Source organism: Semicossyphus pulcher, unplaced genomic scaffold (genome assembly GCF_022749685.1).
Source record: "Semicossyphus pulcher isolate SPU_LCO1_2020_fin unplaced genomic scaffold, fSemPul1.0.p SCAF_11, whole genome shotgun sequence".
Lineage (NCBI taxonomy): Eukaryota > Metazoa > Chordata > Actinopteri > Labriformes > Labridae > Semicossyphus > Semicossyphus pulcher.
This window is the reverse complement of record NW_027211615.1, coordinates 13,842,204-13,859,106: the sequence shown is the minus strand read 5'-3', so window position 1 is coordinate 13,859,106 and position 16,903 is coordinate 13,842,204. Positions and strand designations below refer to the sequence as shown.

At 39.7% G+C, this 16,903-nt stretch overlaps 2 protein-coding genes across 3 annotated transcripts; one reads left to right on the top strand and one right to left on the bottom strand.

Moving 5' to 3' along the window:
- Window positions 1–2,104: 2,104 nt before the first annotated feature.
- Window positions 2,105–8,980, bottom strand: LOC138611579 (dihydrolipoyllysine-residue succinyltransferase component of 2-oxoglutarate dehydrogenase complex, mitochondrial-like). 2 transcript variants are annotated; one of them, XM_069684761.1, is made up of 15 exons: window positions 8,876–8,980; window positions 6,551–6,584; window positions 6,195–6,237; window positions 5,920–5,984; window positions 5,766–5,840; window positions 5,612–5,667; window positions 5,425–5,533; window positions 5,071–5,208; window positions 4,916–4,989; window positions 4,730–4,827; window positions 4,508–4,638; window positions 4,311–4,384; window positions 4,134–4,217; window positions 3,863–4,030; window positions 2,105–3,106 (listed from the first exon to the last, which is right to left on the bottom strand). In XM_069684761.1, the coding sequence occupies exons 1-15, from the start codon at window positions 8,936–8,938 to the stop codon at window positions 2,972–2,974; spliced, it is 1,347 nt and encodes a 448-aa protein (XP_069540862.1). In that variant the 5' UTR covers window positions 8,939–8,980; the 3' UTR covers window positions 2,105–2,971. The 2 variants fall into 2 exon arrangements, with proteins under 2 accessions (XP_069540862.1, XP_069540869.1); XM_069684768.1 differs by having other exon boundaries at window positions 8,885–8,980.
- A 981-nt stretch (window positions 8,981–9,961) lies between these two features.
- On the top strand, window positions 9,962–15,760 carry LOC138585300 (prospero homeobox protein 1-like). Its single transcript, XM_069657587.1, has 4 exons — window positions 9,962–11,191; window positions 11,514–11,615; window positions 12,232–12,426; window positions 15,596–15,760. The coding sequence occupies exons 1-4, from the start codon at window positions 9,962–9,964 to the stop codon at window positions 15,758–15,760; spliced, it is 1,692 nt and encodes a 563-aa protein (XP_069513688.1).
- The last annotated feature ends 1,143 nt before the right edge of the window (window positions 15,761–16,903 follow it).

The following is a 16,903-nucleotide window of genomic DNA, read 5'->3' as shown; positions in this document are numbered from 1 at the left end:
GATCAGCTTCTTCAGAGAGCAAGAAACAAAAACAAAATCATCTGTCTAGAAGTGTGCAAAATCAAACACTCGATGCCAATATTTCAACCCTTCCACTCTAACAAAGTTAATTTAATACTGTAGATTATTCAGACATTCAACTTTTTCTAGGCCTTATTGGACGAGCCCTTTTGTTGGAAGCATTCAGTCAAATTCTGTCATCATTCTGTGAATTACTTTTCTAGTGGAGACTCTTTACGTAGCTGGAACTATTGAAGCCATGGTCAAGATAGAAACAATATAAAACATTACTGCAAAGGCTTTATTTTGAAGATAAACATAATTTGTTAACCAATAGCTAAAATTATTTGTCGCTTTTCTGCGTTTGTCAGGGATGACGCACATAGAAAAAACAATTATATGACATAAACTATAAAAGGATTTTAGCTGTTATTAGTTTGCGTACTTAAAAGCCCTGTCATAATCAAAACTTTACACTCAGTTATTTCAAAGTAAAAGTGTAGGAGCATTAAAATATAAATGGACAATTTAATTCAAAACAGACTTTTTAAACTGGACTAAAATACAGATGTTGATATAATGACTGACATAATTATCCATTTAAAAAAATAACAGAATAATTTAGGTAAATTATCTCTCTGATGTGTCCTAATGAAAACAAACAGCTAGCTGCCAATTTCTAATGGGCCATCTTTCATCTGAATGGACACAAAGACTTTAAACCCACGTCTTATTGAGCAGTCCCATTGGAAATTCACAGATTTGGCCAAATTTTGAAGACGAAACAAAAACCTGCCAACAAACCCTTCAGATATCTATGCACCCACTGGCACACGCTGCCAATTACCATCATCTCTAGAGCGCTAATGGAATCTTGAGCGGTAATAAAAGTAAATAATTAAATTAAAGGAACCCTTGTAGCATTGTTTGCTGTATTCAGGCCCATTAGGACCTCCAGTATTCTCATGGTAATCTAATATTTGGGTTTTCTGTGTTCTCATAATGAATCCTGTGCTTTTCCTCCAAACAGTGTTGTTCAGACATTTGTGTAGGTGCTGGCAGAGAAACAAAGACGTACATTAGGACCCATTGTCCCCTGTGATTATTAAAGTAAACAGAAATGCTGAAGGGGTATCGTACACAGCTGCAGACACTCGAGCCTGTGTTTGTGAAGTGGGAGAAAGGGCCGATCAACCCTCAAGACTTTGTCAGACATGATCCCATTATTTGGATCTTCTCAAGAGCCGAGCGGTAGGCCCGGCTAATGAGGCTTTGAAGATCGGTGTTTGGCTCAGAATTCACGGGGAGAGCAGGGAATTCAGGAGCAAATTAGTTTTGGCACGAGATAAAATGCTGCAGCCAAGATAGACCACGAAGATGTTCCCTGCCTCAGCTCTGTGCTTTCATTTTTGCCTTTGTCATGTTTGTGAATCAGTTTGTAAAAGACCAAGTCTGTACTTAGAAGAGGAAAGTTCAAGTGAAATGTGCATGCAACAGTTTGTCTGGTGCGGTGTACATGTAACATTACATGACTCAGGACTGAGATCATACTGCTATGTTCAAAGAGAACGTGGATTTCCGGGACCGTACGTGTTCTGGTTTCCGTTTGTACTACGTGTACTACTACTGTAGTCCGAGTAATATCGACCAATCACGTATCAGCAGGCTGCAGCGCATGCAGGAAGAACAGTCCATGTGGAGAGCAAAAGCAGGCGGAATGTAATCCGCCGTGATGACATCCCGGCTCCCATTAGCGGTCATCTGATGATGACTTAGCTTCTTATTCATCTCTATAAACACACATCTGAATGCTAACAGCTAACAGTCTGTTCTAGATCTAAAATTCAACTTGAGATAAATTCCCTGACGCTGTGTCACGAAAGCCGTTCAGCATTCAGATTTCCCGACATCCTTGAATGCATCACAAATGAAGGCCAATGCAGCACGCGGAAAAGGACACGTTTATCGCTAACCGCTGGCTACACGCCCCGGCATGTTCACCGGTGTCCCCAGAGGCTACATCGTCATCAGACTGTAGCCGATGGGATCCAAGATTTCAGTTGGACAAACAGTCATACAGCAAATTAAATGTGCAAGACAAATGTAAGAACATAAAACTCTTGAGATGTTTAATGTTAAAAATTGTTTCTTTAAATAGATACAAGTATTTTATATATAGGATAGCACAATGAAAACAACCCTGGAGCTCAACAGAAAAACCTGCAGCAGAATTCTCCCAACATGTTGCCCATAAAGTAACAATAAACTGTATATAGATTTTTTTTTTTTTTTTTAAAAGTCTGGTTGGTGTTTTTGAACAGTTTCTGCCAATGAAGAGTGAATTCACGTGTGTGGTTTACCAAAAGTGCACAATAGAATCTGCCGGAAAGCTTTTAACACATTTAAACAAAGACAGGACGGGGATGACGAAAGTTTTTTTCCAGACTATTGCTAGTAACAAAGACTAGCAGCAAACCAAGGAACATCCTGAACTAATTTGACTGAGCTGCTGTGGAAAAAGTGGTTCAGAAGCAGCAACTAACAAGCAGGGGAGAAAGTCAGGCAGCCAACTTTTGCCTGGAAGTCTTATTTAATGATTACACAACTGTGATGAGGATGCAGCGAGTGTTTATCTACTGCTTCACATGTCCACCTGCATTGACTCATACATATGCGAGTTATTTTAACATTGTAAGCTTGTGTGCGCAAGTTTAAGTCCTCAGACATGTAAATGTGAAAAAAGTTTTAACCATTTAAAGCATATGTTTTAGGAGTTACTCTACAGATAACATGATGCGTTTGAGCTTCATAAGGTCTTAGGAGGAAAACATCCGTCTGCAGTCTGACTGAACAGTTAGAAAGACAAAAGTAGTTGTTCAGGCAATTTTGTGCGACTTGTGCGTGTTTTTGTGTGAAGTGGAATATATATTTTATGCTATCTTTACACGAGGGTAATGTGTTGGTAGAAACATCACATGTCCAGAAGCAACACTCGTGGATCTTCCACCACCGCTTTGATCTTGCGTAGGAAAGTGACCGCTTCTCTTCCGTCGACGAGTCGGTGGTCGTACGACAGCGCCACATACATCATGGGCCGGATCTCCACCTGCCAAAGCACAAAGCAGTTTTATTAAAGTAGCAAATGGCCACTGGAAAAAGTAACTGTCAGTCAAAGCCTTTCCCCATTCTACATTCCTACAACATCCAGCGTGCATTGCGCCCCTCCCTCTGAAAGGAACGTCCCAACGAGAGATGCTGGAGTGAAATACTACCGTTGTCCGCTGCAGGCACTGGCTCAGAGCGGTACAGAATCCGAAATACGACGAGAATATACCGGTGGATCGTCTAAAAAAATCTTCAGGTCTGCAGTCTACATTTCAAACCTGCTGATTTTGAACGACACACAACAGCGGAGGAGGGCGTCCTAGATTGAGGAAGTGTAGTTTAGTGAGCTCCCTGGCCTCCACCAGATGACGCTTTTTACGTAGTCTGGCGGAGGTTTTCAGAGGGTCCATTGGAGAAGCGGATAGCGTCCTCCAAAGGCACAGAGCCTTTTTCCTACTGTTATGGCATTAGCTCCACATATCCATTGGAAATCAGCGAACTGGCCCTTAAACAACTCACAGTTGAGTGCCTCAGATATGGAGCACAAGCAGATGCATTTTAGTATAAATGATCATTGTCTGAGCATGTGGCTCTGAGACTTTACAAGTTTGTCCTGCACAAACTTTGGTTGTTTTTATGATGACAATCTGAGTATAAAAACCTGACACTTCGCTCTACCCTTCTCTTTAATGAGTCACACAGTTACAGCATGCATATGAAGTTCTTCCTTCTATATATGAGGACAGGTAATTCTCACCTGGCCGTTGATGGCCACAGGTCGGTTGAAGATGCCGTGCATGCCCAGGATGGCAGACTGTGGCGGGTTGATGATGGGTGTGCCGAACAAAGATCCGAAGACGCCACCATTGCTGATGGTGAAGGTGCCTCCATCCATATCTTCAACAGCAAGCTCATTTTTACGAGCCTGAAGCAGATGACAGAAACAATTTAGAGATATAACTTAATATTCTACGATTCCAAAGAACATTAGTTAAAATCTCAGGATGTGTGTTGCAAAAAGTTTTTACTTTTTCTCCAAGTGCATTAATGGCTTTCTCGATGTCGGTGAAGTTCATGGTCTCGACGTTACGGATCACAGGTACAACAAGCCCCTAAAACAAATACATGATATTCAAGAGTATTCTGCATTTGACAGCAACAGCTTTTATAGAAAATAGAAAGTGTTATCAAGGCAACATAAATACCTTTGGAGTTGCCACAGCGACACTGATGTCTACGTACTCCCTGTAGACGATCTCTTTGGTTGTATCATCAATAACTGTAGTGAAACATTTTAGGAATACGGTTCGGTTTAAAAAAAGGACAACAGTTGGCTTGGAACACTAAACTCTTTCGGGGGAGGTTTTATTTCAAGCAAAAGAAAGAAGTCTGTGTGTCTCACCTGCATTGACAGCAGGTTGGTCAGTCAGAGCGTGGGCTGCAGCCTTCACAAACGCAGACATGAAACCCAGTTTGATGCCGTGCTTCTTTAGGAAAGCATCCTTATGGACGGTCCTCATCTCCTGAATGTTGCTGAAGCAAAAATTGAGGACATTAGAGAACTGACCAGGGGGAATGTCAGAAGAAGGTTTGTGTAATCTTTCCAGGAGCTGCTGTGGCTCACCTCATGTCCACCTCGTTGAATGTAGTCAACATGGCGCAGGTGTTCTGAGCCTCCTTTAGCCTCTGGGCGATCCTCAACCTCATACGGTTCATCTTCACCTGAACGGAGAACAAAGCATCTGTGAGCCACGTCCTTTAAGTGGTTCACATTTGCAGGTGATAATTGTGTCATCAGCATGTGTGTTACCCTGCTTTCTCCTCTGGCTCCTGCTGCTGGAGGAGCTGGTGCAGGAGGTGCAGCAGTGGGCTTGACAGCAGAAACTTGACAGAAGAAAAGACAGATTTTCTATAATAATAAATACATGCTCTGTGTAGATTTATATGTTAGAGAAGGAGACACACCAGGTCTGGCTTGGGCAGCCGGTGGCGGCACTGGAGGTACTGGAGGCATGGCAGCAGGGGCTGAAGCAGGAGGTGGTGGTGGTGGGGCTGCAGCTGGTGCCTCTGCAGCTGGGGAGGGGGCAGCTTTGGCAGCAACAGCTGAGGAAGGAAGGACAAATGTAGTTAAGATCACAATTACCAGAGTTTTTTGTAAATACGCTGTAGTGCTGTGATTTAATACATTTTTAATAACTGTTTTTGTCTGTATCGAGTCGGCTCTCAGCAGCATGCTTGTTTCAATTCATATTAACTAATACACAACTTCACCAGGTGTTTATCACTGGAAAAATAAAAAGATCATTCAACTTAGCACACCTCCTTTCCGGAGTTTAAAGAGTGGCGTCCCTCCTTCTACCTTCCCTCCATCGGGCACCAGCAGCTCCTCAATGACACCAGATGCTGGAGCGGGGACTTGTACGGAGGTCTGGAAGAACAAAACACACACATTAAAAATACAAATCACATACTCAATGTTTTGGCAGATGATGGTTCTTGTTCATACCTTGTCAGTCTCAATTTCACACACCACTTCATCTTCATTCACCGAGTCGCCCACAGCTACAACGTACACAATGAAAGAGCATGTATTGTCACATTTACTTTAATGGTAAAACAATATATGACTCTGACTAACAACTGTGAAATACTTTACCCACCTTTCTCCCACCTCACATCCCCCTCTGTAACAGACTCTGCGAATGCAGGAGTTTTGACTGTGACGACCTCGTCCCCTGCACAAACAAAAGCTTTAAGTTTAACACCCATCAGAGTGGATGTCAATATAACTCTGAGAACTGTTGTTGTACGTACTGTGAGCAGCAGAAGTCTTGAAGTATCTGATGTGAAAGACATTTGCTGATGTTGGAAATTCACATCTATATGTTGAGAAACCAAAAAAGAAATACAACTCAGCACATTAAATCTCTTTAAGACAATATTTGCTGGAGAAGTAAGCAACTCAGCTTCAAACCAGTAATGTGAGACACAAACTGATAGTGGATTCTTGGCTCGAGAGTTTCTTCTTACACGTTGTGGTTAATGAGGGGCATTCAAAGACAGGCAACAAAGTGGTAGAGAGCACTTACGGTTGAGAATTCCTGTAAACTAGCCGGCTGCAGACAGAAAGGCCTTAACATAAAAAAGTGAGAGAAGAAGGAAGACAGAGAATAAACAAGAGCTGTAACTGTTTCTCCTGAGGCTCTAACATGTATATTTATATATAATTACTCTAATTTCTTCAAAAGTACCCTCATTTAAGAAACACTGTCCTACAGCATCTAAGTCATTCAAAGAACATCACTCAATATGCGTCTCATTATCCCCTCATAGAGCTTGTTTATTTATAAGCGATGACATAGACTGCAATTGTAGATGTTGCATTACTGATGAGGTCCTCAAACCCATCAAAAGGTCGAGTCTACTAAATATGAAGCACACGTACCTGATGCACTTTGTCGGACCAGCACATTATTGGCCTGAAAAAATAAAAGATTGTGTGGACACAGAAAGAAAAGAATCAGATTAATCCCACTTTTTAATATTTACTACTCAGTATGTTTTGCTTGAAACAAAGACCACCTCCTTTCACATGGCATACGTTAATATGGCTTCAAAAAACAATTATTTTCCTCATCAGTTCAAATGCAATACATTTCTTGATTAATTGTGTGATCAAGAAAATACCAAATATTTATGGAAAATGTCCCTAAAACATCTTGATTGAGCTATCGGATGTCTTCAGAAGTTTCGTTTTGCCTGACCAACTGTCCAAAAGCTACAACATATTCTGTTTACATGATACAAAACAGATACAAACTCAAAATAGAGAATTTTATTTTGCAATTTTGCCTAAAAGTGGCTTATAAATCAAAGCAAATTGTGTACAAGAACAACCCGTCATCACCACAGTCAAACCACTGGATTCTCCAATCCTGACACAAACAAGCTGCTCCATCTGTGCTGCATTTCTGTATGTTATGAGTCACGTTTGTGGGTATTTTGAGGGCAGGGCCTCTGGTGTGGAAGTCAGTCCAGTTCTAGCTATTTTACGCTGATGTTTTCCTGGTGAAGTCAGTTGCGAACTCTTAACAAAAACCTACTGGTGTGGGATGCCAGAGGAGGGCGGAGCTGTCAGACGTGGACCAAATCAAATGCAGTAAATGGAAGCATGTGCAGGCAGGCAGGCAGCCACCAAGTCAGTGGAGTTTTCATTGTTCTTACTCACAAGGTTGGTGTGGATAATGTACCATAAAGGGCAGAGAGGACACCAGTACACTGATGAATCACCAGCATATTAAGTTTATTTGTGACTGCAGTCTGTGTCCATTAACTTGTTCAATCGGCCCCCTTTAATGCTTTCTTTGATTAAAACTGTGGATTAACTTTAAAGAAAATGTTTTGCACCATTTAACTAAGTTGCCTGCCTTTCAGGTACATTTACATGCTGATGCAGTATAGTACAGCCATCCTTAGATAAATCCTCTTTATCTGGAGTTAGCCTAACATATAAAAAGTAGGTTTTAATTTTTTGCAAAAATGCAGAATACTCCCTGTTTCCAGTTCCTCTAACTAAACTTATAGATGATATAAAATTACAGTAAAGCAATATCACACAAAAGGGAGTGCTGTTGTAGCGAATATGAGCACTGCTGTGATTCCATCTTAGGCACAAAACAGCAGGCTGAGCGCTGAAGATAATCACAGCCGTGTTTATATTCATTACAACAGCTTGCCCTTGAGTTTAATATTGCTTTTACAACAAGCAACATATTGAAAGTCCCAGTGCTGTTGTACAATATATCAGCATTCATGGACTGCCTTTTATCCAATCAAATTACTTGGTGGGAACTAAATGTCGTTAAAATAATCAGAACTTGCAGCCTTATTTATATACTATTTATTACATAAATTTGGCAATCAACTAATGCAGTCTCCATGTCACCATGACTACTATTGTTTTAATTATAGCTAACTGTTTCAGAGTGGTTTTCACATGCACTGCAGAGCTTTAGACTGTGTTAAATTTAAATAAGTGTTCCTTATAAACTAGCAACTTTAGTGTATTTCTTAAGACACCTATGCAAGCATTGATCTATTGGCAACACTACCATAGTCTGTCTGAAGTAGGGCGAAGTGCAGTTCAACCCTGTCAGGACAAATAACCTTTTACTGTCGTGATCATGTTTCAGCTTCTTTACCTGCTCTCAGACAGCTGAACTTGTGAGGGCAGAGACATGCTATCCCCTCACAACACATACATGTGTAATGTGAACATGACATGTGCTATTTCTGTCAGTGCAGCCACACGCTGCTGCCTTAGAAACACAAGGCAGCATAACATGCTAACATTAGCCTGCCAAGACTGCCCTGTGATATAAAGAAATTGTAAGAAGTAAATGTAAAAATAATAGAAAATATAACTTAGAGGCAAGATAGGATAGTGGTTTTAGTTTCTCAGCTAGTTAGTTTGTTATGACTTGCTGCTTTAAGCTAACATTAATTGCAGCTTTTATCTTCAAATATAACCTCTGTGTCAATAGTCAGATAGTTAAGGGGATATTGTTATCAGCTCCTTCAAAAACGTAAACACACCAGCTGCCTCTGAAGCCATCAGGGTCTGTCTGTCCTTGTCAGGCGAGGCCCAGCTAACAAGCTAACGTATGTTCAAAACTAGCTAACAGACAGTTAGCTGGGTCTCGTTTCATTAAGTTGGAGGCGTTTAAGGTTTAATAAACAAACTCAGCTCAGTGACTTTTTTTCTACCTACCTGGCTCACCGCTGACAGAGAACGACCAAGCGTCCGGTATGCACATCTGGATCGCGATAACATAGCGCTAGCTGGCGGCTGTGTCCCTTTTTGACAGCAGTTGAAGGAGCGGTACGGAAGCTCGCGCTGCTCTCAGGCGCGAGGGCGGACAGACTGGGAGGAACCACTGCGGCAGCACTAGAAGGGGGGTCCATGATAGGGGAAACGAGATTTTTTGGACTACATAAAAAAACATATCGACCGTCATGAACTTTATATTTTTGAAATAACATATTTTTTTCAATGATAATATAAAAACATTAGTTAATTCACCATTTTTGCAATAGGTAAAATCAGTACTTTTTCAACAGACAAAGGCACTCTGTTCCGAAATAATAATAAAAAAACAGACAAAATTTGAACCTCTACCTTGCATAGTCCAGTAATAACAGTGGGATGTCCGGTACTGATAATAGTAAATGTTATCACGGGCAGGTTGTGATGGGATAGGATGGATTTTAGACCACACCTCCTGGTTTCTGAAGGGGCTCTAAGTTGGACCACTACAAATACTTGAGTCACTTCTCCTGCAAGCTTCAGACCTCCTCGGGTCCTTTGCGACAGGCAACAGGTGGGTCATTGTATGTATAATACTGTATGTAGCTGTGCTTCTTATTCTCTTATTCTCATATCAAGTTAGACTGTAAGATGGTTATCTAAACTCAAATGCTAAATCTACATCATTTACTTATATAATTGTGTTTAAGTAACTAAAATTTCTTTATTAATATTTTAAAGTTTGAAATGTACGTCAGTTCCCTTGATTACATAAAAACAGAGAAAACAGTATATTTTATTTTATTATTATTTGCAAGGCAAACAAGATCAATGTTTACACAAAAAACTAGTTTCTAATCTATTTTTAATAATTCCAAGCTTTAATGTAATTTTAATCATCCTGTAATTATAGTATTTTGTCTACTTTTGTCTTTTTTTAACCCAGCAAGTATGGATCCAAGTGTTTGGAGCAAAGGTTCGTATTGTTCTGGCAGCGTTTGCCCTGGTGACTGCACTGCAGAGCATCTCTGCAGTTTTCAACCTGACCCCATGACAGTACCTATAGATGTGTCAGGTGTTCCTGTGACCTTACACAAAGACAGCGAGAAGATGAAAATTCTCCCAGAGCAGGTTTATTACAGCAGTGGCAATGTTGATTCAAGGTTGCCTTGTTCCAGCCAGCTGGAGCTCAATCTCTCCAGAGATGTTGGACATTTATCCATGAGAAGGCACCCATCTCCTTCATCCAGCTCTTGTGGCCATCTTCACTGGAACGTAAATAGTGGCCATCAAGCAAAGCGTGCCAGAGTAGAGAATATCATCAAAGGTATGCACTGCACAGATGCAACAACAAATCAGAATGAGTCTGACGGCATGGAGGAGAATGAAACAATTCAAGATTTGCCTTTACATCAGGAAAAACGTAGACATGGCAGCAGGAGCCACAGCCAGATGACGAGAGTAAGGTTAAACTACAGGGATGCAGTAACTAACACTTCAGACGGAAGTAAGGAAGAGAAATATCCCGCCTGGAATGATTCACCTGAAACATCTCCAAGGGATGATCATACCGACTCATACGGTGAGTTCAAGAGCAGCTCGAGTGGAAAATATCAAGGATGGAAGAAGGTGAAGCTGATGAACTATTATCAATCCAAACCGGAGAGAATAAAGCTAATGGCAGATGTTTTAAAGTACGAACTGTCCAGAGCTGTCAACAGGAGCGTTGACTCTATTTTTAAAAGCATGCCGCTTCTGCAGACGTCGCCAGCTGAGGAAGGGAACGTAGCAACTGATCTCCCTCTTGAGCAATCGGTTTGCAAAGATAATAATCAAAAACTTTCGTGTTGTGGGAACACAGAGGGGCAAGTCCCAGATGTCCAAACTGAAGCTCTGTCTCTGGTTGTTCAAAAGCCTCGACTGGAGAGAGATGACAAGTTCATCCTCCAGTCTAAATCCAGAGCTATCCATCATCCCGACCCTCGAGTCCTCTTCAGTCATGACTCTCTGCGTGAAGACCAGCCGTTAGAGGAGAGTCATCAGACTTCACGTCAACTTGCTCTCAGATCCTTACAAGAAGAAGTTGGTCAAGTAAAGTTTGAGACGTTTGACGCACATTGGAATACGATCAAAGTGAGATCAAAGGTCAACTCCAGATCCGTCAGAAGACCACACACTCACACTGTATCGGTGGATCCGATGCTTTTAGAGAGTCTGTGTCTCCCTCATGTCAAGACTGAGTCCGACAGCCTGGTGAAGAGTAACCTCTACATGCTGAACGTATCCTTTTAAATACAATGAAATGTTTGGTCTTTGTTTTTGTAGCTTACCTTTCGGACACCTGTAATTATTCATATTTTGTCTTCTTGAGGTTTTAAAACATTTTCATGCCAATTGTTTTCTTGAAACCAGGGATGTGCTATAAAACAAGTCCGTTTGTTCATCAACAACTTTAAAACCACTTACAAGTAACGCCTTTGATCTTCCAAACTTCGAAGAAAATTGTGCTATCTCCATTTTTCCTGAGTTAAGACAAAATGTATCCCATCGTTTCATGTCCAGGATATAGTATGAACTTATTCCTTAACCCGGGTGCATTTAGGAAGGACTCACCACGAGTCATCTGAAGAAAGCAAAGCTGATGTTCTTTTACACTCGCTACCCGAGCTCCATGGTGCTCAAGATGTGTTTCTATGACGTGCAGGTAAGAAATTCTTGCACACATTTTTGTAATTTTGATGGATTTTAATAACGTAACTTAATTATATATATATTTTTTAAATACAGACGTAGGGGTGCTGGTTCGACTCTGACCGTGGCTCTTTGATGCATGTCATCCCCTCTCCCTCTTCCCCCACATTTCCTGTCACTCTGTACTGCACTATCCGTGTCTGCACCTCAAACGCAACGTTTAACATTTATCCCCATCTCAAGGAGAATTTTTTCTTGCTATTTGTGATAAAATATTCATGCTAATTGTAAGGCAGTCAATGGTTTAAGTTCTGTGTACTGCATGTTTAATTATTAGAAGGTTCATGAAGGTATTTTCAAACCAATTTATGCTTTCAAATGCATCTCTGTCTCTACAGAATGAAGAATCAGTTCAAGACAAGTTAATACTTTGTTTTTTATTGGTCAGCATAATAATGAAGCAATCAGAACAGGATTAATAACTTTATTCATATTATATTGCCTTTTAATTTCTACATATACACACTGTAAACCATGTCATTTTCTGTCATAAATACTAATTCATTAGAGTACATCAGTTAACAAACCTTGATCATCTCACTCACCTGTTTTTCTGTCCCCCTCCTCAGTTCACGCGCTGCATCACCTCTCAGCTCATCAAGTGGTTCAGCAACTTCAGGGAGTTTTTCTACATCCAGATGGAGAAGTTTGCCCGGCACGCTCTCGTGGAGGGATCGGCCGACGTGAGGGGTCTGACTGTGGGGAGAGAATCAGAACTTTTCAGGGCTCTGAACGTGCACTACAACAAAGCCAACGACTTCCAGGTGAGTGATACTACACACTTTAATTCTTATTGTTCTGAAGGGACGAAATACTGGTGAGATCTTAGTGGGATACAGGTTTATCAGTGATTAGTGCTGTAATTTCTTCTTTAAGTTAAGTCATTTTATCGTCATGTGCACTCCAACACATGATTCACCTTTTTTTGTGTGTGCTTGTGTTAAACTTTAAATCTCCCCACTAGCCTCAATCTTCATTCTTTCTGTGGCTTTACTTGATTTACTAAACAAAGGGTTCCTAATATTTTGTGTGTAATAATTTGAATGCATGTGATAGTAAATTGTGAATTTCTTCAGTAATGTGTTCAAGGAGAGTAAAAACCAGGAATAGTTTGGCAATATTCAAAATGTATCCATTTAAAAAAAATGTAAATTACCTTTTATAATACGTCACTAACATGTGAATTTAATCATGCATAATGTGACACAAGTCATGAGACACTGCAGCACAACAACTAAAAAACAAACACACAGATGCTCAAATAAGCTTATTATGAAGGAAAAAGTGACCACAATGGTGCAGGGAGTGGGCAGCTCAGTGCTTTTTGATTAGATACGTTTGAAGGTAAAGACTTCCAGAGTTCAGAAGTTTAACCATGTGTGCAATAACAAGTAACCCCTCTTGAAGGACATATGGCAGAAAATATCCTTATCGGTTCTTGTTGTATCCAACAGGCCATGAGATATTGAATAATCAGTGACAAACTGGGGTGTGTATTTATGTGCACGCAGAGGTGCTGTGATTAGCATTTTCTACTTAATCTGGGAATTAATAATAAAGTTACTGAGTTCGTGTTGACCTTTTATATTTGTAAACCAGAGCTAGTCAGCCAACATATTCAATCAGCTCCATTTCTTCTCTTCTATAAAAAAATGTCACGTTAAATATATAATAACTAAGCCTGAATACAAGAACAGCGTCTGTAATAAAGCATAAAATGACAGTGATGTCAGTTTAAAAGAACAGGAAACTAAACACTCATTATATTGGTCATTTATATCATATTAAATTAAGATTTGTTTCAAAAACTAACACAACATACTAGTAAAGCATAAATGTTTTCATAATGAACAAAGCTTAATGATAATTTTATTAAGACTTGAGGAATATATTGCATGACTATTAACTAACTTACTATATTGTGTCCTGAGTTTTACTATTTATGAATTTTAGTTCACCATATTATTGTTTTACTTCCTGGTGGCTGAATTTAATAGGCTGACCTGGACACAATCCCAGAAAATATATACTGGTATTAAATTACATAAAAATCCATTTGGTAACTTTCTTAAACACATTTTATATTAAATGTGGAATTTTCCCTCTTTTTTAAAAATGTGTAATTTGGCAAAACCTTACGGCAGATTTAGGATGAAATTACTTTAACACTGTTTTCAACCACTTCCTAGCTAGCATATCCGTTAGCTTGGCAGTGGCTAACCGCTAACACTACCTTTTTTAACATGTGATACGAACGATAACAAAGGCAGAATTGAATATGTTAAGACAACAGCTAATGTTAGCATTTAACCCTTTCCTTACAAACATTACCATTGGCTAGGAATTTACGCCTTTCCTATTGTGTCGTACAACACAGTCAAACGGTAATGTTAGCATTCATCCACTTACTGGCTGGCGGTAAGATTAGCTAGTAAGTAGATATAGGCTTACATTAGCTGTCGTCTAACTTTGGCCAATGGGTAATCAAAAAAGTTGGTCTGACTTGAAAAATTGCCCTACAGACTTTCACTGTTCAGTGTTTTTGTAGTTGCTAATAAATTGAGGAGCAGTGAAATTGTCAAATTAACAGAATTAAAACAACCAATAAACTAGAACACGGGAGAATGACTTAACAGAATTTGAGTTTCCTATCCTAAGAAATTATTTGAAGATTCCCCTACTCATGACATTGGTCTTCTCTGTTAGTAAGTACCCTGTAGCTAACTAACTGTAACTGTTAGCTCGTTAGCCATAGCTAGCTTACTCTGCCCAGTCTGAGCGCTCAGGACGCTGAGGGAGGGTTTGTTTTCTCAGTTTATGTGAAAGAGGTTTGAACAGCCTTCTGCTTGGGAAACTGTTAATTTATATAGGTATAAGATCTGCAGACAGCCTGAAACAAGTTTTTTTTTTTTCACACATCATCACATTTCAAGTAACATGTATGCCTACATTGGGCAAGAGAAGGAATGTTATAACTTAAAGACTTTGTAAATACAATTCATTGTTTTTAATCTCTGGAAAGACATATTTTTTGGGAGGGAAACTGAATTTAATGGTTTTTAATGGTTTTCAAGACCAGCAGATACCTATTCCCAAGTTTGTCTTACTAAGTGTTCAGGATTCCAGGAAAAAAAAGCTTCAGTGGCAATACAGACTTTTATATGCAACAGGCAAAAACATAGTGAGCGACCATGTTGTGAGCTGTTGGCTGCTGTGTTTGTTTTTTGTTTCCTGACGAGTGGCAGAGAGGACAGGAGAAGGGGGAAGAGCTGTAAGCATGACAAGAAAAAAAGTTGTGGTTTTTAAGGAAAATATGGGGTCCAGGCTTTGATCGTCATCTGATAGTCAAGCAGGTTAAACACATGAACACACCCATCAGTGATAGGCAGTGTGTTGAAGCAGGAGCTGAAATCAAAAGTACATCCTAAAGAGAGAGCTATAAGGCCCTGAAAGTATCCATGTGGGTGTCATGTGACAGTTATAAGTAGATTTGTTCATGCATGGCACACTGGCCTCTCCAGGATGCCACCAATAAAGCCTGGAAAGCAGTACATTCTGGGTGGCAATTGTTAAACCAATTAAAGAATTGTATATTGATGTAAAGGGTTGTTTTAGGAACATTTCAGCAAATACATCAGATTTTTTTTAAAACTCCCAAAGATCAATATCAATTTCGTACAAACATTGTGTTGTTGGGCTGTAGTCTTCAGAGAGGATTGAAAATAGGCAGCGATTCTTTCTAAATAAAATGAATTAAGATTGATAAAAACAATTCCAGGTAATTCTCTACAGGTTTAATATTGTTCTCAATCACAGACCCTTCGCTAGTTTTGACTTCTTACTTACCTTGATTTGCAGCTTAAAAATAAGTATACAAAATCTGTGTTTAAGGCTTTAATCTAAATGCTTAAAACTTCTCTTATGGGTTCACAGGTCCCTGACAGATTCCTGGAAGTTGCAGAGATTACATTGAGAGAATTTTTCGTCGCCATTTCAATGGGAAAAGATCGAGATCCATCGTGGAAGAAAGCGATCTACAAGGTGATCTGTAAGCTGGACAGCGACGTACCAGCCGAGTTCACTCATCACTCTACATGAGAAACATCCAGAGGACATCGTGTGCCACAGTGGTAACTGTCACAAAGTGGACTTACTCGAGCCTTCACAGGCAAACTACTTTGTTTTGAATAAAGAGCATAATATATGGTAAAATAGGTTTAGTACACAACTACACGTCAACCATATGGCTGTAATGGCTGGGTGTACAGAAGGCATTGTTGTTGTTACATCCTGATAGATTCACATACATGTATTTTGCTATATCAGCCATATTATATAGCAATAATACATATTTGCGTGATTATGTGAGATTATCAGTGAAATGTCTTCACAAAGTCACACGTGCACAGAACCAAGTTTCCTGCTGTTTGATGAGCATGTTTGTTTAATTAGCACAAATAAAAGGTCCACGCCACACAAGAAGGAAAAGGAGTTTAATATTCAGCCGGTCTCATAGCTTCATTATTATGTATGCACAGGGTATTTACAGGAGTAAAACTGCATAAATGCTCAAATTAATCTCTTACAAAATAGCAGTGCTTCTTTATCTCTTCCATACTTACCATCAAAATCCATCATCCACTAATGATACGGTCTGGCTTCCTCCCTCTTGGTAAATCCAACATGGTCTCCAGCTGTGGTTCTGTGTGATTGTCACAACGGATGATAACAGCGATGATGATATCCAGATGAAGATCTCTCGTGTCAAAGTTCTGGACCCTTTGCTTCACAAGTGCAAAGTTTTAAATGTGAAATGTATTTCAAAAAGTGACTTAACATGATAACATTGATATCATTAGAATATTTCAAATGATAAATCATTGACTGTATTTGGTTCCTTTAATTGAACAATTTTACGTGCAGATTTTTCTGGATAAATTTGCAGCCAGTTCTCAGAAAGCATTTTAGGACCATTGTGAAAAACTATACTAAAGAAAAAAAAACCCACAGAAGGCCATAGAAGCTGCCATTTAACAGGGAATGCCACACAAATCATGAGTACTTAATTAATGTTAAATAGGATGTAAAAATATACCCACAAAGTTTATAAGGTCACCGCTAAAGCACTTAATTGAATCAACACATGCAGCAAGAGTGAAAACTTGAGAGTTGGTTGTAACTGAAGCACCTTTATGAAAGGTCTTATGACCACACGTCAGTGATCATGGCAGCAGTAGTTGA